At 30.3% G+C, this 24,349-nt stretch overlaps 4 protein-coding genes across 7 annotated transcripts; 2 read left to right on the top strand and 2 right to left on the bottom strand.

Annotated features, from left to right (window-relative positions):
- Positions 1-84: 84 nt before the first annotated feature.
- Positions 85-8,026, top strand: LOC127290407 (phosphatidylinositol 5-phosphate 4-kinase type-2 alpha). 3 transcript variants are annotated; one of them, XM_051318937.1, is made up of 9 exons: positions 85-441; positions 2,282-2,379; positions 2,841-2,951; positions 3,653-3,841; positions 5,551-5,689; positions 5,812-6,111; positions 6,201-6,379; positions 6,443-6,585; positions 6,671-8,026. In XM_051318937.1, the coding sequence occupies exons 1-9, from the start codon at positions 307-309 to the stop codon at positions 6,856-6,858; spliced, it is 1,482 nt and encodes a 493-aa protein (XP_051174894.1). In that variant the 5' UTR covers positions 85-306; the 3' UTR covers positions 6,859-8,026. The 3 variants fall into 3 exon arrangements, with proteins under 3 accessions (XP_051174894.1, XP_051174896.1, XP_051174895.1); XM_051318938.1 differs by lacking the exon at positions 85-441 and adding an exon at positions 529-693; XM_051318939.1 differs by lacking the exon at positions 3,653-3,841 and having other exon boundaries at positions 86-441.
- LOC127290404 (kinesin-like protein KIF23) lies at positions 8,027-13,362 on the bottom strand. Its single transcript, XM_051318932.1, has 15 exons — positions 13,162-13,362; positions 11,997-12,578; positions 11,694-11,864; positions 11,384-11,582; positions 11,120-11,258; positions 10,842-11,041; positions 10,654-10,758; positions 10,452-10,537; positions 10,229-10,359; positions 9,863-9,966; positions 9,532-9,636; positions 9,277-9,423; positions 8,994-9,170; positions 8,548-8,784; positions 8,027-8,442 (listed from the first exon to the last, which is right to left on the bottom strand). The coding sequence occupies exons 1-15, from the start codon at positions 13,170-13,172 to the stop codon at positions 8,254-8,256; spliced, it is 2,583 nt and encodes an 860-aa protein (XP_051174889.1). The 5' UTR covers positions 13,173-13,362; the 3' UTR covers positions 8,027-8,253.
- Positions 13,363-16,202: 2,840 nt separating this feature from the next.
- LOC127290399 (transportin-3) lies at positions 16,203-22,335 on the bottom strand. Of its 2 annotated transcripts, none has more exons than XM_051318923.1 (17): positions 22,057-22,335; positions 21,098-21,301; positions 20,858-21,015; positions 20,720-20,792; positions 20,414-20,551; positions 19,982-20,338; positions 19,666-19,812; positions 19,353-19,582; positions 19,103-19,254; positions 18,835-19,026; positions 18,531-18,772; positions 18,310-18,450; positions 18,008-18,219; positions 17,732-17,888; positions 17,486-17,653; positions 17,313-17,425; positions 16,203-17,245 (listed from the first exon to the last, which is right to left on the bottom strand). In XM_051318923.1, the coding sequence occupies exons 1-17, from the start codon at positions 22,174-22,176 to the stop codon at positions 17,185-17,187; spliced, it is 2,865 nt and encodes a 954-aa protein (XP_051174880.1). In that variant the 5' UTR covers positions 22,177-22,335; the 3' UTR covers positions 16,203-17,184. The 2 variants fall into 2 exon arrangements, with proteins under 2 accessions (XP_051174880.1, XP_051174881.1); XM_051318924.1 differs by having other exon boundaries at positions 19,103-19,242.
- A 1,065-nt stretch (positions 22,336-23,400) lies between these two features.
- LOC127290423 (WASH complex subunit 3) lies at positions 23,401-24,247 on the top strand. The gene is given in 4 exon segments (XM_051318965.1): positions 23,401-23,625; positions 23,759-23,923; positions 24,006-24,152; positions 24,155-24,247. Coding segments are annotated over 4 exon segments (456 nt in total). The 5' UTR covers positions 23,401-23,574.
- Positions 24,248-24,349: the final 102 nt, after the last annotated feature.

The raw sequence follows: 24,349 nt of genomic DNA, 5'->3' as shown, positions 1-24,349 counted from the left end.
TTTTCCACATTATTGTTTTTAAAATACCCGCGAAGAATTGTTGACGCGAAGAAACTTCAGATCGTTGATTATCGCCATTTTTAAAGGGCTTTCAGTCACTGACAAACTGTGGTTGTGCGAGGGTGGATAATCATCTTCCAAATTTTCTCTTGGAATATTTCCTGCCCGCCAATTTGCATATCGTTACATGCAAGACATTTTTCTTTTTCGCAATGAGACTCGAGTAAAGTGAGGCACGCGACAGTTAAAATCGTCCGTGGAAAAGTAAATTGCGAATTGTTGATCGATCGTTAAAAAGTAGCAAGAATGTCTAGTGCGCCGCTGTCTAGCGGATTGAGTAAGCTCAAAAAGAAACATTTTCGCGTTAAGCATCAGAAGGTTAAACTTTTTCGTGCAAATGAGCCGCTTCTCAGCGTTTTCATGTGGGGTGTCAATCACACGGTGAGGCAAATATTATTGTTACATCTTCCAGTCCGTTTAATCAAGATAAGGAAATTGAATTTTTTTTCCACTTTTCAATTTTGTGCCAGTTTCCAGTGGGAGGGGAAAAAATATTGCAGTCCAGAGATTCGTGATCGTTTTAGATTGGAAGTAATAATTTTCCTCGTACACCACAATATAGTGCATAATTAATCACTATATTCTTTCCTTATGTTGTCATGTAAAATGGACATGAATATTAGAGTGTCAAATGTATGTGAAAATTTATCTCTTAACGATATTGTTATCTCTTGTTAGAATCATATACTTATACTGATTATTTGAATGTTAATTATATATATATATTTATCAAAAAAAGTATACTGTGTTTTTAAAATTTTATACATTTGTTTGAAATTTTACAGGTAGATAAACTTAATTTATTTAAATTGCAAATTTTTTGACAATGCCAATAATTGAATAATTATTTTTTTTGTTAAAAAATCAAATGTTTTTTAATATGTAGAATATTTATTAAAGATTTAACAAGTTTAAATTTTTAACACGTTCATTGAAAACAGCCTATTTTATTTATTAGGTAATTTAACTTTCTTCAACAATAGAGAGAAGATGTCTCTTTAATTTTCTTTGTTTTTTCTGATGAGGATACAGAATACTGTGTCGAAACGCGTCCAATTTTGATGTAATTAAGTAAATATAAGCCAATAGGCCACAAAATTATAAAGACATCTTCTCTCTATTAAAAATGGCTTAAAATAAACAAGTATTTACTTCATACATTTTTTTCTTCAACAATTTTCATTATTAGGCACAACTATATAAATACTTTAGTGGACATAAATATGCTGACATCTCATTTATATTTCTAATTGCCAATTCTTGTTTTTACTTATAGGTATAAGCTGGCATACTTATTCAATGTTTTGCAAAAAGTTTATTGCCTTAATTATTTTAGATTTGTATACAATAAATCTAGAATTATAATAATATAATTTTGTATATTAAAAATGGAGATTTAATAGGAACATGTTTAAGTAAAATCAATTTTTTCATTATTATCATAACTTCAAATTTTAATGTTCATAAATAGTCCTATACTTTTCTATGACACATTCATGACTGTTAATATTGAACTGATCGTAGTTGTTTCGTCTTTTTAAATCTTTCTAAACTAAAAAAATCCAAAATTATCCAAACTTACTTTTGTCACATATCGAGAATATCTCTTTTTTATATCATATTTTCAAATTTAAATTCGCATCATTTATTTCATTATAATAAATAGCATTATAAAAGTAGAAATACATATTAATTTGTTTTTAACTATTTGGAATGGTTATCATCTTTTTTCATTGCCAAAATTGAAAAAAATATAAATTTTTTAACTTTACCAATTTTGAGCATATTGTGATATTTTTCTGAAAATTTTTACTAATTTTTTTTAATACTTTTATTGACTTTTAAATTGTGTCTTTCAGGAAAAAATAGAATAGTTTTAGTAAAACTTTATTATTGGGATTATTCGTAAATATTTTATAGATCTAAAGTTACATTTTAAGTTATTATTGAATAATTAAGCTATTTAAATACAATTTAGAGAATAAAGTTTTTAGCAATTTTTGATAAATCGTTAAATGTTTATAAAATATACATGGGTTTTTTTCCTAGTTTTTAATTTCCTAAATTAAAAGTTTTTATAAAAATAGTGTGTATATAAGTAAATTTATGAAGAACATTATGAAAATTTGACAAATTTGATAACTTTTAAAACGATAAAATGTTATATTTATTACTTGTAATCTTTACTGTATATCTATACTGGAATTATTTTTTGTTGCAGATAAATGAACTCAGTCATGTCAACATACCAGTGATGCTGTTGCCAGATGACTTCAGAGCGTACAGTAAATTAAAAGTTGATAACCACCTCTTTAATAAGTGAGTCAGTATGTCATTTACTAACAAGTCTCTCCTTATTTAAAGTGAATTTATTTTTCTTCTGCTGCACAGTAAATAATTGAACAGAGTCCAACAATGAAGCTGCCCTAAACTCGTATTTCATAGGAAATGCATATTCCAATTAAATAAAATTGTAATTAATTGTAATTGCGAAAAAAATTTATTTGTTGGTTTACGAAAAAACAAGAAACTGAAAATCATTTATTTCAAATAAAAGAAATAAAGTATTGTAGTTGATATTCTAAATATAAATCAGGATTGATGGACGGTCACTGTTTTTAATAATAGAATCAATGAAGGTCTTTTTGGCATCTGTTTGTGGTGGTCTAACTAAATAAAAACAATAATCATTTCCTCATTCTCGAGAAAATGCAATCCATTCAAAAAGATGAATATTATTTAATTACAATTATAATGAAAGTTTTTTAATTCTTTTCTAGGGAAAATATGCCTTCACATTTCAAAATAAAAGAATATTGTCCTCTGGTTTTTCGAAATTTACGTGAAAGATTCGGCATCGATGACTTGGATTACAAAGAATCAATGACCAGGTAATTTTAATTTAACATTGTTTAATATAATATAATATATTATATGTATATGTATAGACAAGATCCGATTTTTATCAAATTTAATTGGATAACTTCTCTTTATAGAAGTTTTATATATCTATTTCATATATTTTTAATTACATTTTGAAGATAATTTCACCTGCGTAAGTCTCTGTCAAAAGTTAATTCTGAAAATTAAATATATTTAAAAAAAAAAAAATTAATTTAACTTAATTTTTAACAAGTAAAAATTGTTGCAATCTACAGTATTAAATTTTATCAGAAACTAATGCAGGTACCTGAAGTATGCACTTTTCTTTTTCTATGATAGATTTAAGGGAATGAAATTCTCGATGTTTTTATTTGAATGCACAAATTGCTTGCATGATGTTTTAAGAAATGATAGTGGACAAAAAATATTAGTTTTGCGGTGTTTATTTATGCTAGTACAAAAATCGAACTGAGCCGAATAAAATAAGAAAAGGAAAGAAAAGAAAAGAAAAGAAAAAAAACTAATGTTGCAGATGCTTTTGCTTCATATATTATTGTTGTGCTAGTGTAAATGAATGCTTATTCGTAGGATTGGGAAGTATAGAAGAAATCGCAAATTGGAATTAGAAAATCTTAACTCGCACCGAATTAATTAAAGAAAAAAAAAGTAATTGGGATGGGTATCCGTAATACGAGAATTTTGCCAATAGATGTCGAGCATTTAATCCTTCAAGAGCAAAAAGGCGTTCAAATTTAATGGCTACTTCTGGAAGGAATCATCATTTGGTACAACGTTCTGCCACTGTTCCTTCGATAACAATATCCCCTCCTACTATTTCTCAAATTCCAGTTTCAAATAAGCAGCATCGAACCTACAGTTTTAAGCCAAAGCGACTGAGGTTAGATAGATTTGATTTTCTCAAGTCTGTGCGTGTCGTTTGTGGCTAACACAATAATTAAGGATCCGGGAGAAACAACTCGCCGAGCGCTCGGCTGGACGCTCTAAAGCCAGTCAAACGACCCAACATGTTCGAAAAATTGAAATTCGAAATTTTGATATTTAAAATATATTACCCTGTTTTATATAAAAAGGCCCATCTTTTTTTCCTTTGACTTTTTTTCATAGGACAAAAACCTTGGATATTAAATACAAAAAACTGAAAAAAATTTTTTCACGAATTTCATTAAATTTTTAAACTTAAATCGTCGTATCTTTGACAAATGTTAATGAAATCACTTGTCATTTCGTATACACACTTATTAGGGTACATAGAAGACGATAGCATAATTGTTGTGTTGTCCTTGAGCTGACCTTAAATGTAAACAAACGTTTTTAACTGTTCATTTTTCATTTTACGTGTCGTTTAAACTTATTCATTATGAGAAAATATATTTATATATTATATATATTTATAAATTATATTTATAAATTTCTTTCAAGCGACTGTAAATGATTCTTTCCGCGTGGCGTCTCGCTAGCGCGTTGCCACTTTTTGGAAAAACACTTATATTTTTAAAACTTATAAATGAATCGATTTGAAAATTACCAGAAAACTTCCTTATATTATGATAAACAAATGTCTCACTGGAAGTTTTAAAAATTTTAAAGTTCCCCACAGACTTTTTATGGAAAAAGGTTAGAAAACGCGATTACCGACTGTTCACTATTTATAATTAATTATTATTAAAAAATAAATAATTCTTTAATTTTTTATTATGCTATCGTCTTCTATGTACCCTAATAAGTGTGTATACGAAATGACAAGTGATTTCATTAACATTTGTCAAAGATACGACGATTTAAGTTTAAAAATTTAATGAAATTCGTGAAAAAATTTTTTTCAGTTTTTTGTATTTAATATCCAAGGTTTTTGTCCTATGAAAAAAAGTCAAAGGAAAAAAAGATATGGGCCTTTTTATATAAAACAGGGTAATATATTTTAAATATCAAAATTTCGAATTTCAATTTTTCGAACATGTTGGGTCGTTTGACTGGCTTTAGAGCGTCCAGCCGAGCGCTCGGCGAGTTGTTTCTCCTGGCTCCTCAATTGTACCATTTTTCTATATTATAAAAAAACAAAACAGTTTGTCGACAACTTTGGTCTTTTACAATTCACACTCCTTTTTATTCAACTAACACTTGAAAAATTTCAAATGATACTTTTGTCATTTTAAATTCTCCTTTTTCGTTTGTTTAGAAAAAAAACTGATTTTTTTTAAATAAAAAAAATATACAATACATATAGGTATATGTTGTATATTAATTTCAAAAAGACTGGAAATATTCCAAAAAATGTGTTTAAAAACAGATGTACCTAAATGAATTTTTTTTTATTTGAATTTACTCGATAATTTTGTTTTTAACTTATTTCATATACATATTAAAAGTTTGTCAGTGTTGTATTTCCTTTTTAATATAATTTTTTATTCTGTGTTGTGTATGCCATTTTTGACACTTGGATTTCAATGTGCTTTCATTGGTAGTATGTATGTATTTTAGGAAGTGATTGTTCGCCATTGCTGTTTTTATTACTGACATTTTTTATAAAGGATAATAAATTTTGAGAGTAATAGAGCAAAGGGAAGTAAAATTGTATTTTCATTTTAGATCTCAACCTACTCTGGATGATTCTTCAGGGAAAAGTGGCGCCAAATTCTACCAGTCGTATGACAAATTGTTCATTATCAAAACACTCACGAGTGAAGAGGTCGAAAGGATGCACTCCTTTTTGAAGCACTATCATCCAGTGAGAATTATCACTTATTAATGATGTTACATTATTTTACGTTTTCTTCAGTTTCTTTTAAAAATAAATACTTTTTAAAATAAACCTTAAAAATTGAAATGTACTTGAAAACATGATTGCAGTACATAGTGGAGCGACATGGAAAAACACTTTTACCACAGTATCTTGGAATGTATCGACTTACTGTTGATGGGGTGGAACATTATGTTGTTGCGATCAGAAACGTTTTTTCAAATCATCTGACCACCCACAAAAAATTTGATTTGAAAGGATCTACTGTAGATAGGGAAGCTTCTGACAAGGAGAAGGAGAAAGATCTTCCTACATACAAAGATAATGATTTTGTAAAAGAAGGAATGAAAATTTACATTGGCGAGGAGGCGAAAGAGAAACTCATAGAAACATTAACCGCTGATGTGGATGTAGGATAAAAGTTTAATTACTTGATAGCACAATTAAAAAACAATAAAATTGAGATAATAAATTTTGTTTTTCAATGTTTTAATTGCAGTTCTTAACGCGATTACATTTAATGGACTATTCCTTACTTCTTGGATTACACGATTGTGTACGAGCTGAACAAGAAAATCGAGAACGGGCTGAAAGGGAGGAAGATGAGGATAATCATGACGACGAGGACGACAGTGAATCTGGCAGTGGATTAGACTCTCGGGGTAACGCTGTCGGAGAGTAAGTAAATGAATCAACTTATTTAAAATGCAGATAATATTCTTATTTTTATTTCGCTTTTAGTCGCTTATGGGGCTGGGGTGGTATTATAGGAATGGCGACACCCCCAGAATCTCCTCACGCGGCCCTTATGCGTGAAACAAGCTTGCAGTATGAAGATGCAATAATCCCAGAACTAGATATTTATGCCATTCCAAGTAAAGAAGGCAAGTAAATTAAAATGTTATATTATTTTGCCATTTATTTCACAAAACAAGTTTCAATGTAATTTCTTTCTATGAAAATTTGCAGGTGCACCTACGAAAGAAATATATTTCCTTGCTATAATTGATGTCTTGACTCATTATGGTGTCCGTAAGCAGGCAGCGAAAGCTGCTAAAACTGTCAAATATGGCGCAAATGTTGATGGAATTTCTACCTGTGATCCTGAACAGTATGGAAAACGATTCATAGAATTTATGAGCAAAGCAATAGAATAAATAAATTTCGTGTTTTTAATATCAGAGACTCTTGACGTATAGGAAACAACGCAGTTCTACGTCCAGTTCGTTTCGTAGTCACTATAGAATGATATTTGGCAAGACTGGAAAATATATAGCAATTAGGCAGATTACAACTTTTTTCGGTCTGCCCGATTCTAAATAATTCACGACACTTTCTTCGAGACCCAATACTAGTCAAAATCACTTCTCCCAAAAACAAAAAAAAACTTTATTCAAATTAACACTGCAAAACAATTCTGTCGACGAAATCAAACGCTCTTTAAAAACTAATACGTTCAAAACTAAACAAGTTCTTCGAAATGGAACATTTCACTTTTAAACACAAAACACTTGGAATAGCGATGAAACTAGAAAACTATTCTAGTGGGTTCCAACATAGTTTTAAATGAATGAATTTATTGATGTTGTGTATTTGTAGTGCTTTCAGAAAGACTACTTGTAAATCTTATTAAAAACTGAATCAAACACAACATCTCTTTTTAAAAAAAATTATATTTGGATTGTTTTGTCGAATTATTCTCCGAATTTTTTAAATTTGCTTTAAAAAGAATGAAATGATCGAATGTCAAGTACTCGCATATCTCAAACAGAAAGCATGGCTTTAAATAAGTAAAAAATTTCGGTGAATAATTGTAAGAAAAAAATGAAATATTTGAAAGGGGTTTTCGAGTTATAATTCTTTGGAAAAATTTTTTGCTTTCCTATTTTTTTTAAGGATAACTGTTATTTTTATCTGGAAAGCGTAAATTAGGAGAAAGAGGTAGATATTGCTTGCTAAAATATTTAGCGAGTGTTTTAGAATTGTGAATTCTGTCCGGTTAAAAAAAGCTCAATGAGAGACTGGTTTTGCCAATAACAATCTTTTGAAAAGCGAACTTTTCTGCTGGTTCCAGAAATGCCAGCGGCACTTGATTATTAATCACATTTTTCGATTAATCAAAAGCAATTGTACTACAATTGATAATTATTAGTTTTACCTATGAAAGGTACTCGTCTAGTCTCGATTCAAATACTTTGTATGATTTTCTATGTTGCCAATGTATTGAATAAACTCGAAGCGAAAAAGAAATATCACTTGTCAATAGCAGTGTATTATAATTGTATGGTTTTTATTTTAATTAAAGTGAAAATGCGCTCAACAAAATGGTCTTTTTAATTCATCAAAGTGAATTTATTTAGTTTTTACTTTTTCCTTAATTTAAGAAAAATTTATAATTAAATATTTTCTAGAGTTAATTAATATCGACTTTCCTTGCGGAAGTTAAGATCCTATTCTTCTTGACTTGATTAAAAAAATATAAAAAATTTTAAAAAACGATTGAACAAATCGTTGAGAAATTCATCAGTACTAAAGCTGGTTAATAAATAAGTTTACACCCGTGGTTTCTTAGAATTAGACTCAATAGTAAAGCACTGTTCGGAATTAGATTGAGTATTTGTCTGAGAAGACGTTGGAGGTACACTGCGTTTCCTGTTGCCCGTTGGAGACATTTGCTTTAGACATTCAACATCGTTGAAAACTACTTGAGCTCCTCCACCACTTGTTGGAACAATGTCCCCCTAAAGAAGGAAATTTCACATTGAATTAAAAAAATTTCGTCTATGATTTCAATAATTGTATTTAAATTTAAAAACCCTAAAAGTATTTCAAGAAAAAATACATACTTTGTAGAGCTTAGTTTCAAGTTCTCCTTCAGAATCATGATTTTGAGCGATAAGACAATATTTAGAGGCGCCTTCTGTTATTTCTTTAGGACTCGTTAGTTTTGTTATACTTCTTCTTCTCCGCATTAGAGGCTGAAGAACCGTGTCGACAGGAACTAAAGCTCCAGGTCGGTGATCCACCCACCTGTCTGCACTCTGAGATCTTCGATATCTTGGATTTGCAACTGGATATTTATCCTATCAAGAAATTACAGAAACATATTATTTTAATAAAAATATAATTAAGCAAGAAACTATGCGTTCTCTCAGAGAAAAAAAATGAAATGTAGTTAAAAATTAATCTATTCCTTTTGAATCAAGGAATTATGTCTTTTGTCGTTATCACTATAAAGTTTCCTTTACGAGGAAGAAAAATTAATAAATTCATATTAAGTTTCATCACGTACTCTTCTTGATCGAACGTCTTTTCCACCGGGAGTTTTTATAGATAAAACATCTCCTGCTTCACTTGGGAGAACTGGAATTATATCTTTTTGTTCACTTCTGGCTGAACTCAATCCATTATCGTCAACTAAAATTTTCGTCACAAGTCGTAATTTATCTTCTTTTTCTTTCATTTGATTCTATGAACAAACGTTTAATAAATTTGAGTACTTCTTAAAAGAAATCTTTCTGTTTTTACTAAATATTTAATATTATTTAATTATTTATTTTGAATATTCAACTCACTTGAAGATGCTCGCGCTGTGCTCGTAACTTTATTTCTAGTTCTCTAGTCATATGATCCTTCTCTTGCTGAAATTTCGTGTTGTATTTTTGTTTTACTCTCTGTTTATCAATGATTCGTTGATTAAGCGCCATATCTCTGTCTCTCAACTGCGAAAAATAATCTCGAATTAATTAATTATCTTGAAAACAATAGTAATTAAAAAGCTTATAGTTCTTTATTTAATTATTTTTTATTACAAAAAATGAAAATCTTACCTCCTGTTGTAAACCTCTAATCGTATCATTGGCGTTGTTCAATTTACGAAGTAAACTATCAATCTGCGTTTCTGTTTTACACAAATGTCCTTCCAGAGCAGAAACCTAAAGACAATAATTCGTAAATTTTAGAATAATTCAAAACTATTGTCTAGTTTTAATATTTGAATACCCGGATCAAATAAGTCGACCGACGCTCGGACGAACGCTCTATTACCAGTCAAGTAGCAGTGACAGCCTGTGGGCGGCTTACTGCTACCCGACTACCATTAGAGCGTGCGTCCGAGCGTCGGTCGAGTTATTTGATCCGGGTATTCATTTATAGAAATACCTTTTTCTTTTGCTGTGCATGAGAGGCTTTTATAGACGCGTTATCCACTTTTAAACTCATATTTTCTTGTTCCATTGATAACAGAAGTTTCCTGAAGTCAGTTTCTAAAAACGAAAACAAAATAAATATTGCTAAATTACATCAATTGGTTAATTTATATGTTGTAAATACATAATAAATAACATATTGAAAAAAGACTAATAAACAGTTACATTTTTTTAATTACTTTTTCGGTTTTTTATGATAATGTGTGTAAAATTTTGTTTTATTAAAGTTGCCTGATGATATGAAGTGTTATCATCTTTCAAAATCGAAAAAATAATTCCATTTAGTTAATAGATATATATTAAATAAATAAAGATTTACGTTTTTGTTGAAGATCTGCACGAAGTATATTTCGCTTATTAATTCTCTGCTCCAGAAAGTGCATTAAGCCTGTGATAATTTGATCATTATGAGGATTATTAACTTCCAATTCCGGGAAAGAACCTCCAAGACTATTAAAAAAAAGCAAAAAAGAAATTAATGAAATTAACAGAATTATAATGTAACAATATTTTGTTAAAAATACAACTTTCGAGAAACAAACCTGTAAACAAGACCTAAGTCAACTTCCAAATCAGCTGCTTCTGCTTTTCCTTCCTTCTCTAACCGACTGCGCGCTTCTTTAAATAACTAAAAAGAATATTCAACTTTTAAATTCATACATAAGTATAATGAATACTTATTTTATAAATAGAATTAAATAAAGACAAATCCTTGAAAATAAGTTTTAATGCAAGAATAGTTACTTTATTTGCTTGGCGTCTGCCAGGTGTAAAGCCTAAATCAAATTTCGTAACTTGCGCTCTTGCAACTTGAACTTCCTGAGTTATTTCCGCAAACTTCATCACTTGCTGTAAGTAGATAAAAAATAAATTAGTTGTCGAAATTCGTAGGATATTTGAATTTTTTAAAAAAAAAATGTAACAATTCTTACTATTGTCTCGTCATAATCGTCTGCTCTTGGACTAACACACACTATCATTCTGACTTGCCCTTCTCCATCAAAGTAATTTTTAAAAAGGTGCGTCAGTTTTGAATCACGATATGGTACCATTTTACTTGTACTTTGTGTCTGATTTTCTCGTAAAATCTCTAAACATGATCTTAGAGTCATCAGGGAATTATTAATGTTTCCTGAAAGAAAACATGAGTTGACTATTGTGATGGAAATTTATTCTAGAATTTTAAATGAACAAATTATTATTGACAAACCTGCTTCTCGTAAACGTTGTCCTGTATTTTTTGTGCGATTCGTTCGCTCACTTCCAGCTAAATCTACTAATGACAACTGACTTATACAAACAACGCGCTTGTCTTGAATCGCTTGCTCGCCTTCACAATCCAAAGGAGCCTTAGAGACAGAAATTAATTAACAATTATAATTGAATTTAGATCAACTGTTTGGATTTATTCAGAGTAAAAGATGGTGAATTTCAAATTAATTTGAGAATTTTTGCTTTCAATAAGGAATATTACCTGCACAAGTCTAATAGTGAAGACACTGTGAGATCTGCTTGACTCGGCATTAAGTGCGGTGTGAGCGACTCGCCGCCTTCGTTGTCCCCTTTGAAAAACTTCGAAAGCTTCTTCTGTACTTTTTACTTCAACTTCAGTCACAGCATGAACATACATGTTTTTATTGCCATCTTCTCGGACGATTTTACTTTGTAGAGTTCTAGCATTTTAAAAATACAATTCATTTTTTAATATTTCGATTGTCTTGACAATTTCAGATAAAATGTATTCAAAAATGTTTAAATTAGAAATATAAGTTAGGTATACTTACTTTGCTCTAACTTCATCTTCTTCCAATAGATCGTATACGCTATTATTGTAAATTTCCACATATGTAACGAAAACCGAGTAAACGTTATCAGGATCCACCTGTATTATTTGAGATTCTTCAGCGGATCGAAAAATCATTGGATTACTGTCACTATCACTATCGGCTTTACGTCTGAAATATTTTAATAAATGGATTAAGTTCATGAAATTATATTTTCTTTACCTTTTTTCTCTTAAGATATTTTTTAAAGAAAAAAAATTAATGAAAGGAGAATATAAAAATGTTATCAATCAAGATACCAACGTTTTAATCTTCCCATTTCGTGGAGTCGTCAATCCCGCGTGCAGTTCATTTTGCCTGTCCAGCATGGCATCAGTTTCGCTTTGTACGTCAAATCCGTTGAGTTTGTCAGGTTTAAAAACGAATTTTTTTGCCTGATAATTAGCAATACTATTGAAAATAACATCCAAAGATCGAGGCATTATTCCACTTTCTTGTGGTTCTCCTGTCATTGTGTAAGTCTTCCCGCTTCCAGTAACTCCGTACGTAAAGAGTAAACTATTTCTGCCTTGAATTAGATTTTCGACAAGAGGAAGGGCAACTATATTAAAGACTTCTCGCTGAGGTACATCGGAATGAAAGACACGGGTAAAGGTTGTTTGTATTTCTTTGCAAGTTGTCGAGCGAAAGTTTGTCGCTGACTCTGGAGGAGTAATTACTATTGTTGATTCTGAAATGGCTTTCATGCAAGATATGTCTGTTGGAAATTGCATTGGACGCAAACGACAATAAACTTGCACAGGATCTTTGCATTGCATGTTGTTATTGTTGTTGAACCGGGTTCGACTGATTGGCTTTCGAGCCGATGTCGGTGGTTTAGAGCGCCTAAAACATTCATTTTAGTTTTAAAAATACGAACCAAAGAAATTTCATTTTTTTTATATTTTTAAAAATAATAAATTATTTTCGATACACAATTTTTGCCTAAAAAACTTTTTCAAATTTTTATTTGACAATAATTTTTTAAATAAAAAATTTTTTGTTTTAAATACTTGATCATAAACATTTAGAACTTTATCACCGAATATTATTCACAATTATTATATAAAAAAATTTACATGTTAAATCTCTAAAATAGAAAATTACTTTACATTAATAATGATTAAAAAATTAAAATTAAAAAATAGAACATTGTTTTAATGTCTAAAAATGTTTAAAAAAAAATAAATAAACTGACACTTATGATATACATCAAGTTAAAATAAAATTATATCTAAAGAATTGTTAAAATTATGAAAAGAAAATTAAAGAGTATGATAAAGCAAAGAAAAAGTAAATAGTAATAAAATTCTGGCTTTCCGAACTTTTTTTAAACGAAATACTCATATTTGCTTATATTTCATTAACTGTCATATAGCATTTTTAAAGGTTAAGTGACATAAAAGTAATATTTTCCCTGTGTACTTACGCGGATTTCATTTTTTCTAATTTTACTCCTTGCAAATACAAAGAAATATTTTAGTCACCCCTATATTGTTTATTAATTTAAAATATATTGTTCACTCTTTTAAGTATTACTCCATTATCCGGATGTATAAAAGTCGTTACACGTAAACAAACGGCTTCAAATTTTTAAAATGTGAGGAGTAGCCCTATAAACAGGTATGGGTAACTATAGTACTGGAATTCGTACGGTGTCAAGCTACTTCTACAACAACTTTCTTTTTCATATATGTGCATCAACGACTTATAACGTTGTAACTACACCATAAGTGCAAAAATGACAAACAAACGTCCTTTTCTAACACACGTGTTTTCATGGCAACACGTGCGTTAGAAAAGAACAGAAAAGGAAAAGCAGCACATTTGTTAGCACACTGTTCATTTCATGGATTAATTTATTATTAATAGCAAATTAAATTAACTTTATCACAAATGTTTTTCACAATATTTTATTCAATAACTTATGTTTTTTCATATTCTACAACATTATATCTTTCAATAATAGATATTTAAATCATCCCGCCAAGAAAACAATTTTCTAACATGGTTTCCAAGTTAAGGTGCTTTTATACCTCCAGTATTTTGATCGAGCAATTGGGATCTGAAATACTGCGATACGCCATCTGGTGAGAGCCTTGTTGTGGTGGCCATGTTTTCATTCCGTGTTTCTCTAACATATACAAAAGAAAGAGATAAAAAACCAAGATGGTTGTCACAAGAAGGCTCAGGGGTGGGTCAGTTTCGCGTGATTTCTGATCCCAATCGGCTGGATTAGATGTTCACGGTAGTATCACTGAATTTGATTGGCTCTGACAAATATTACTTTTTCACCGTGAAAATTGAATTTTGTTAGAGCCAATCAAATTCAGTGATTCTTCGTGAAAATTCTATCCAGCCGATTGCTTGACCAAAATACTGGAGGTATAAAAGCACCTTAACTTGGCCTTTACACCTATTGTAGAGCCTCCATGAAGGTGGTTCCAGAATAGGTGCAAAAACCAAGTGCTAGTGCTAATGGCCGTTTCCGAAATGGGATTTTTAGCTTACTTTTGATAAAGTGTATACTCGGGAAGTATATAGTGCCCTTGTTTTTCCGTGTGAAAAAAAAGGACACTGCATACTTCCCAAGTATAAGACCAACACACAATGAGTCGCGAACGAGATGCATGAGATAGAAAAGGATACGAATATAGCTCTGTCCTTTTCTAACTCATGTTTCACGTTAGCGAACGTCTTTCGCGAAGCTATTAAGGTACGGTCACACGACTTTTGGAAAAACCATTATTGTCTTTCTCTCTCCTAAGACAGAGGCATAAGATTGTCTCACTCTGCATTTTCTTACATTTCCCAAAGACGGAAAATGCAGAGTGAGACAAACTTATGCGTCTGTAATAGGAGAGAGAAAGACTAGAATGGTTTTTCCAAAAGTCCTGTGACCGTACTCTTATTCTGCTTAGGCCTATATACTTTATCAAAAGTTGCCGCAAAGTGCAGGAGTAAGAGAGAGATAGTAAATTCAAATTTTCTCTCTCTCTCTCTCTCTTACTCCTACACGTTGCCATGACAACTACTGCAGGCAGGCAGGAAACCACCGAGGTGTGAGTGTGCCATTTTTAAACTAAATACCTTTAATAACAATAAGAATTAAATAATATTACTAATATACGGGGCATTCCACGTAAGATTTTCATTAAAAAAAAGTTTTTTTTTGACTTGAACATTTTCTTCAAAATCTTCACATGAAAAATAATAAAATACGTTTTTATTTTTTTCTTTGATAAAAATTATGGAAGCTATGATATTTTAAAGTTTAAAGTCGTCAGAAGCAGAGTACTTTTGAAATGCGTTTATCTCTGTCGATTCTGTTAATAGATAAAAAATAATATACATATATGAAATTTGTTGTATTTTTCTTCAATATTTTAAATATGAAGTAAAAAAAATAACATAACTACTGCAGAAGCATCTTAAAAATTGAAATTAAATCTGAAAAGTTACTTATCTTAAAAACGAAGTGGTCTATTTTTAATTTTTTAAATTGCAAAGATTTACCAGATGTATTTCTGAAAATAGAATATAAACAAATTGTAATGATAAAAGGAAAAGGTTATACATTTGAATATGAGTATTTTTAAAAAACTGTAAATAGTATTTTAATTGCAAAAATTACCACTTTTGTATAAAAGGGGAAAAAATCCTTATTTTTCAGAGAATAAATTTTAAAAAAACTCAAAAATCAATCACTTCGGTTTTGAGAAAAGTCACTTTGTAGACTTAATTTCAATTTTTTAGATGCTTCCGCAGTAGTTACGTTATTTCTTACTTCATATTTAAAATATTGAAGAAATATCCAACAAATGAGGGGCTGATAGTAAAAATGGTTTAAAATAACATTGGGAGCAAAAGTGGGATAAGTGACTTGGGAGCAAAAACGGGTTAAAATGATTCGTGTAATTTATTGATAAATTCATTATATTATCGATTAAAAAATATTAATTATAATAAAATATGCATTTTTTCCTATTGTTAATATTTTTTAATCGATAATATAATGAATTTATCAATAAATTAAACGAATCATTTTAACCCGTTTTTGCTCCCAAGTCACTTATCCCACTTTTGCTCCCAATGTTATTTTAAACCATTTTTACTATCAGCCCCTCAAATTTTATATATATTTTTTATCTGCAGCAGGACAGAAAAAAAGCATTTAAAAAGTAGTCTGCTTCTGACGACGTTAAACTTTAAAAAATCAACTTAAATAATTTTTATCAAATAAAAAAATAAATACACTATTTTCTTATTTTTCATGAAGATTTTTAAGAAAAATGTTCAAGTCAAAAATACTTTTTTTAATGAAAATCTCACGTGGAATGCCTAATATAAGCAAATATAAAATTATATTAAATCATTTTCATCAAAAAGAAAATTGTTATATAAAAATAAAATAAACTATTTTCATCAATAAGGAATAGAAGAACATGTAAGTCATTTTAAAAAGAGAAATCAATTGTTATTGAATTTTATATTAATAATTGCAAAAAGCGATAAAAAAGACGCCTTATCGCACGATACCTATATCTTAATGATTTTTTTTACATTATATAATACAGTCACAGACAAATTCATTCATACATTCGATACTTACAATACAGTTCATTCATTCTCATTAATGTTTTCTGTACATGCAGGTTTTCTGAGCTCTACCAATTTGACATTCATATAATACAATGGAGCTTCTTGAAATTAATAAATGACAAAGAAATCTGAGATATCTGTAATAAAATGAACCTATATTATGTGAATTAAAATCGTATGTAAAATACTCAGTGTTAACAACTATAATAGTTAGTTGTTAATATTGAATTTAAGTAAAATTTGCAACTAGTAAGCAGAAAGTAATAAAATCAGTTAAATTGTGTAATTAAGACAATTTTAATTTTAAGTAGGCAATACTAAATTTAATGGTTCGCTTTTATTCAGTCCCATGTCGAAAGATTCTACTTTAAGCAAATGTTGTTCTATCAATTAGTTTCGATAATTTAAAATCAGTGACAGCTTTTGTTTTTCTTGAAAAGAAAATAATAAATATATTTCATAGGTGATATTTGCTTAGCAGCAGAATCTGTGAGAAATAAAAAAATAGTTTGGAAGTGATTGTCTGAATAAAATATTAAAGTGTCTTACATACCTCATATTGTTTACTCTTTGTTTCATTACCTAAAGAGAAAATAGGTAAAATTGAAATCCAGCAGAGCTACACTATAAATTTCATATATAGTTAGTTACCCATAGAAATTTCAGTATAAATCATTTGAATTAAATAGAGTAAATGGTAAACAATATGGTATTAGTCCTTTTGCAATTATTGCACTTCTGGCACGAAAATATTTCGTTTAAAGAACCAGAAATGTATTAACTTTAATGTTTGTGACGTTCAACATTTTTGTGATTGCAATTTAACTTTTCCAGTTAATTTTTCTTGTTTTCAACGATATAGCCGTGCAAAATTCCTTAAAGAATGAGTTACTGTCTTTGGATTTTCTACCCTGTAAAAATGAATTTATTTTTAGAATAATTTTCCTAAGAAAAAAGCAAAAAAAAAAAAAAACACACCTTGTTACAGTATTAACGAATTCCATGAGTTGCTCTGGTGTCGCTGTTGGTGAACCTCCAGCATTTTGAGCGGGCATTGATTTTATTGCTTCTTCTAACCAAGTTGATACCGTCTAAAAGAATGAAATGATGTTATAATCTTTGTAGGTAGGCTAAAATCGGGCATAAATTACCTCTCTGCTTGTCAGTGCAAGTTCAACGAAAACATCTGCTAAATCCGATAACATGTATGTCGAGAGTGAAAATACAGCTGCATGCAGAAGTCTTGCTACTAATGTTTGACCCTTCTCTCGCACAATTTCTTGAACCAATTGGCGTCTTATCGTAAAATCTGAACGATTCTGGAAATATAATTGAAATTATCATTTAATAATCCATTCACATCGAGATAAGTTGAAATAAAGATTTTTTAACAATACCTCAATATTACGACCACTATGAAGAAGATCATAGAAAAATTTCATAACTGAAGCATTTGCATCTCGGTGATCGAGACTACAAGCAACTAAAGCGCAATCAACAATACTACCAATTGTTGCCGAGTTTAAAAATGGTACCGGTGCTTTTCGTAAAAATCTGTAGAATACATAAAACACATTTTAATTAAAATATTGTCTCTGATTAAAATTTTAAAAATTTGACATTATTTGACGCAAAAATTTACTTGATGTATATTGTCAATTATAAATACTTGCCTTGCACATAAACGAAAGAGGTCATCAACAGTGTCAGGGTGATTTTTAAGCCCATCTGGTTCTTGAAGAATTGTGAACGTTGGCTCAATAAAAGCTTCCAACATACTCAAAAGTCCCGACACAGCATCAATTTCAGATGCGTACTCGTCTACGAGTATAGATCCCAAATAAAGAAAGCAACTGTGTTGATATACTGCATATAATTGGACAATCTAAAGTAACAAATTAGCACAAGTTTTGTTTTTTGCTTTATCCTATAGTGGAAAAAGTATTTTTTTTTAAATAAAACAAAGAAAATTAACCTGTTTCACTAACGGTTCCAGAAGATGGGCCGAATATTTTCCTACACAACGTACAGCATACCGTAAGCAGCGACAACACCTTTCCATAATTCTGAAATCATGCTGATAAGTCGAGCAAACATTTGATAATACTGGCCACATCTGGAAATTAAGAAGAAATTTTCATTAATTTTTTAAATATGTATTACTTCTTCTGTTAATATTTTTTGCAAGCTTCTCACTTCAGTGATGGCTCCTTGACAAGGATGTGATTCATTAGTATCATCAACTTGAGGACTCGTGTTTTTAAATATAGCCGCTAATCGGTCAAGCCAAGTGACTGGATCAGTCTTTGTACCTCTGTCCACAGGAATTGCTCTATTCTCCATAAGTTCGCACAATGGCCTTGCTTGAAACCAGCATAATTCCTTCATAGAACGGTCTATTTCTTCTTGGGGTAATCTTGAAAGTATTTTTGCCACTCCTAATAATACAAAGCGTTCATCATTTCTGTTAAACATTCAGTAAAACAATAAAAGCACATACCTTTCAAAAGACCTATAGAAGCTTCGTTGCTAATGGCGAAACCATCTAGTGAACGAGCAATTTGTAAAAGTCCAGGGAAATGTGAAGCCATGTGAGCTGGACAGGCTGAACATATACTTTGCAATGCACCTGAGGCAGCACCGCCTAGTCCCCTTTGACTTAAACTGGCCAAGAGAAAATTCAATATTGGTTCTGTAAGAATGCGTTGATTTTAACTTTTTTATGAGTCCTGATCTTTTACACTACATTTTAGAGATAAAGTTCCTACCTAGCGACTGAGGATGACTATCAATCCATTCACAAAGCTCTCCAAGTAAAAGTATACTTGTATGTCGCACTGCAATATGCGTATTCTCCGGCAAGTGCAGAATAGCCTCTACCACCTTTGGAACCACTTCATTCTCCTCTCTAAAATGCGAACTTTAGCTATGAATTAATGCGCCGGCAAAAAAAAGTATGACTCAAACTCAAATTACAGAAATGACTAAACATTTGAAAAATAATGTACAAGTACTTACGGTAAAATGTTTTTAGCAACTGCTTGCATGACAAAGAGAGCAGCTTCCGTTGAATCCCAAGTTGGAGTCGGTTGATTTTGGTCTCCGGCTCCTCCAGTTAAAGTGAAAAACATTTGACGAAAACAATGGCTACTTCCAACAACGAACACAACATCTTTTATTAATTCAGATACACGTATTCGAAAATCAGCAAACTCTTCTCCGCCGCTAATATCTTCCACAAGACCAAGCTGTTAAATGTTCAACAGTGTCATTCTTTTTTCCCTTAGCTGATTCTATTGATTAAATAATTCTGGAAATGAAGCTAACTTACGTGATCAGGCTCCATTTGACAATGCTTGCAAAGAGCTCTGATAAGTCTCTCAATATAAGGCCTAAAAACTGCATTCAAATCATCGTTATTTCTCTGGTACAGGACTTCTGATAATCGATACCAAAGATTAAAAGTTATTTGGGCCACCTAAAATGGTTTTATTATTTGCTAATTACAATAAAATAAATAGACGACAAGCTAAAATAATTCTAAGGTTAATTAATGTCCCAGTTTGTAACTCTATGCTCGTTACAAATAGGCACATTTACCGTACTTTCAAATACATTCATTTTCAGTAATTATAATTACGATGTACCTCATAATCATGATGACCAACACATGTCAGTACAAAATCTAATATTTTAATGGCATAGTGCTGTCTTTCACCACTACAACCAGTAACAATCGTTTCTAAAAAAGTTTCGGCCAGTTCAGTAAAGATTCGACAATAATTAATAGATTTTTCCAAATATTCATGAGCCACAGACAAGTGGAAGGGTTGCTCTAATCCCATGACACTTGTAAAGAGGCACAATTGTAATTGTTGTAACTGAATACTATTATTTTGTCCACTTCTGGTATTACTATTTTCCTCTAATGCTAGCAATATAACACAAATACAATCAGTGGCTGCTTCATGCAATTGCGATCCTGTCTCATAATTGCCTAACATCTGTAAAAGAATTAAAAAAATTATCGTTTCAAGTTCAAAATTAAATATTAAACTTATTCAAAATAATTAACTCACTTGAAATGCATAAGCTACCACCTCACTCACAGGTACAGATTCTAAAGATATCGCATGGACTGTAATCCAACTTGTAAAACATCTTAAAACTCGTATGTGGATTTGAATATTTTCACTACCACTGTTAAGACAAACTTTCTGAAAATTGTTTAATACACATCAAATACTTAACATATATTAAACAATCAATATTCTCATTCTTAATTAAATCGTAATCAATTTATAAAAACGTTATCTCTAAAGTAAATGTATTTTTAAAAAAATCTCCAAATAAATTCTAGAATATTAATTAATTTCCAAATTTACCAAAAATTCCGATACAGCTTCACCAATCGCAGTGAGTTCTGAAAGGACTTGTTGTCGTCGGTTAGAGCCTAGTCTGAAACGAAAAATATTATAACGGCAACAATAAATCACATACTTATGTGTTTATAAAGTATTTACCTAAGACTCCTGGAATTAACTTCTTCTGGAAGGACAGTCATTATTTCTAATAAAGGCCACCAACTTGTAGCGTTTCCACCGTACCTATTTATTAAATCTATAACCGGTGATTGCCAACTTGGCATTTGGAGAGCCAAATCTGCCAAAGCTAAACATAACTGAAAAGAATAAATTAAAAAATTGAATAATCATCAAAAATATTATTCTAGATAAATTTAAATAATGATAATTGATAATTACTTGAGTAACTATAGCTGTATTAGTATTTTCGTTAATTTGTGATAAATGCTCCATTAAAGAATCCCTTAAAGAAGAATGAGCATCTACAGGCAATTCATGAAATGATAATTGAATTTTTGAACGCATTGTTTGCGCTGCAAAGTAACAAGAGATTAAGTCTCGTTTTTGTTGCAACATTTGATCTGCTATTTTCCAAGCATACACCTAAAAATATACAAAATTTTAAAAATTCTTTTCATTAAACAAATAAAGATTTTTAACAATTTATTTAACGAATTTTAATTTTATATGTAAATTAATCATTAAACATATATTATAATAAATTGTATGAAAAATAATTATTATTTATTTAACAAAATGCTCAATTCTAAACATTGTGAGATATGAATTTAACCTCTTTACTCGGCCTTATAAATTAACGAATCCATCAAGTCCATAAGTCTTAAAAAATATACTCGAAGGATATACGAAAACACTTTGCTTTAAATAACTACCTTTTTATCCAATCAATATAAGAGAATTTCAAATTTGTTTCATGATTTCAATTGTATTTGTACTTCAATTTTTTACATATTGAGATAATAGTTAATAAAATTCTTGGAGGATATTCTAAAAGTAGCTAAATATTTTGATTTTGTTTATAGTTTTAATAAAGCATTACATTCTCCGATAATTTAAGTGTTTTTTTTTAAATTTTATATATTAATGAATAAAAAGACTTGAATTTATTTTACATAATAATGTAAAAATGAAAAAAAAGAATAATATTGGAATATTCTATATTATCGAGAAAATCAACATTTGACCCAAGAATTTCGATACATGACAGTTTGGAGTATGGAACAAGTATAGGTTAGGTTTTAAAATAATAATATTCACATTATGAAAGCTACAAATGTTTTCTTGAATGTTGCTTTAAAAAGTGTATGTAGTATATGAAAAATAAATAAACAACTTACAGATTTTTGTAGTTCGTCGAGCCATGATAACGAAGTTTTCTGTTGCTCTGTACTATTTGGCTGATTGTGGGAAGAATATATTGCCTGGTAAACAGTTTCTAGCGCGGGCGGGGTATCCATCTTTTATAAATTATTGACGATTAAACTTGTTGTCATACAGGCAGAAATATATCAAGAAATTAAACTTATTGCAATAAACTGCTTAACTTATTAAGTAGTAGTAGGCCATAATCGCCATAATGCACTGAAGTAGATTCCGGCTCTCTGATTGGTTATATGATGCATTTGAACTTAAACCGGAAATTAGAATGTTTCTCTACTTTTTTAATTTTATGACACTCTTTTGTCCTTTTCTAACGCATATGTTGCCATGACAACATGTGTGTTAAAAAAGGATGAAATAGTGTAGGCATATCTGGCCACGAGTGGTCATTGATGCCTTCCCTTTTTCTGTCCTTGTCTTAAACAAGTGTTGTCATGGCAACATATGCGTTAGAACAGGACAAAATATTATTGGCATAACTGGCCACGAGTCACAGCTCTGTTGCCCGCACAGGCAGTAGATGGAGCAAAGGCGCTTGTATACCTCACCGATCCCGAGTATACTTCCGTCGTGTACCATTGGAGTAAAAGAGACAAAAGATATTTCCATCTCTTTTACTCCAATGGTACACGACGCAAGTATACTTAGGATCGGTGAGGTATACAAGCGTTTTAAGAGAGTAAAAAGTTCAAATGTCAATTTTCTGAGCCCTTTTGCGAATTGGGATTTTTGACGCATACTTAATAAAGTGTACACTATGGAAGTATTCAGTGTCCTTGTTTTACCGTGCGAAAAAAAGGACACTACATATTTCCCAAGTACACACTTTATCAAAAATGTGCTAAAAATCCCAATTCGGAAACGACCTGACTCTCTGACTCTTGTACGTTACCATGACAACCTGTAGGCAGACCACGAGACAGGCTTTAGACTTCTTAAGGCCTTTCTTCAATAGCATCCTTTTCGAAAAAGACCTTTATGTGTGACTGACAAATATTTCATTTCCACTGTGAAAATTGAATATTTTTAGAGCCAATCAAATTCAATCCAGTCGATTGATTGACCAAAATACTGGAGGTATAAAAGCACCTTAGGGTACGGTCACACCTCGGTAGATAGCGAGGCTACTTGTCTATCATGTAATATAACGTATAAGAGTGAGAGAAATAAAAAATGTTCTTATTTCTCTCACTCTTATACGTTATATTACATGATAGACAGGTAGCCTCGTTATCTACCGAGGTGTGACCGTGCCCTTAATTTTGGATCGTGTTTTGGACTATTGAAAATAGTGGCGCGCGCAACGCGTCAACACGGACCAACAAAAAAAAGTTGTAGAAGCAGCTTTATAGTGTTGTTTACTTTTATAAATAGATGAAAAATTGTGAAAAATTTCTCAATTTTCTCGTCAATTTGAAATATTAATCAAAATGAAGTTAAGATTATAAAAAAGAATTGAAACAATTGTTTACAATATGGCTGAGTACAATATTCCTATAATTGAACCTACAATTGATTACACAAAGGTTAAATATTTTTTATTTCCGTAAAATATCTAAAGTAGTTTACATTTGTTAAAATATAATTTAGTTTTGTAACTTTTATTGAATTAGAATAATTTTGAAACCATCTTAAAATTCAAAAATATTTTTATTGTAGGTTCCACCCATCAATCAAAAAAGAACGATAACATTTATTAATCACTTTGTAGCGCATACAGTCACTTTTTTGAATAAATTTACTTTAACGTGTGAAGAAAAGCTTTTTGAATTTGAAAATAAACTGCAAAGGGTACAAGCTTCGCTAGAAATTCTGGAGTCCCGGGTGATTAGCATTTTTACTAAATTGATAATTAACAATTAATTGATTTTAAATATGAAAATTGACTATTTTTAAATAAATTTAGTTATCTTCGGTACCAGGACTTGTTGACAAAACACAAACCGCAGAAGAAATTCAAAAACAAGAAGTCGTAAATCAAAAAGATACACCTCATAATCAAGTATCTGAAGAAAAGGAAAATCCAATTAAACCTCCGACATTGAGTGTCGATTCAAAGTACTAAAAATGTTGCAAGTTGGAATTCCTAAACCAGCAGTTAAAATAAAAATGGAACTAGAAGGTTTAGATTCATCCGTATTAGAGTAAGTTTCATAATGTATTCAATAATTCAAAATTATTTGCTTTCAATTTCACAATTTGTTTAAAATACACATTATTTTTTTAGTTCTCAATCGTAACCATTATTCC

The sequence above is a fragment of the Leptopilina boulardi genome, unplaced genomic scaffold (assembly GCF_019393585.1).
Source record: "Leptopilina boulardi isolate dan_hultmark-lab unplaced genomic scaffold, ZJU_Lbou_2.1 LbouV2_64, whole genome shotgun sequence".
Lineage (NCBI taxonomy): Eukaryota > Metazoa > Arthropoda > Insecta > Hymenoptera > Figitidae > Leptopilina > Leptopilina boulardi.
The sequence above is the reverse complement of the archived record's forward strand: the minus strand, read 5'-3'. Positions and strand labels throughout refer to the sequence as shown.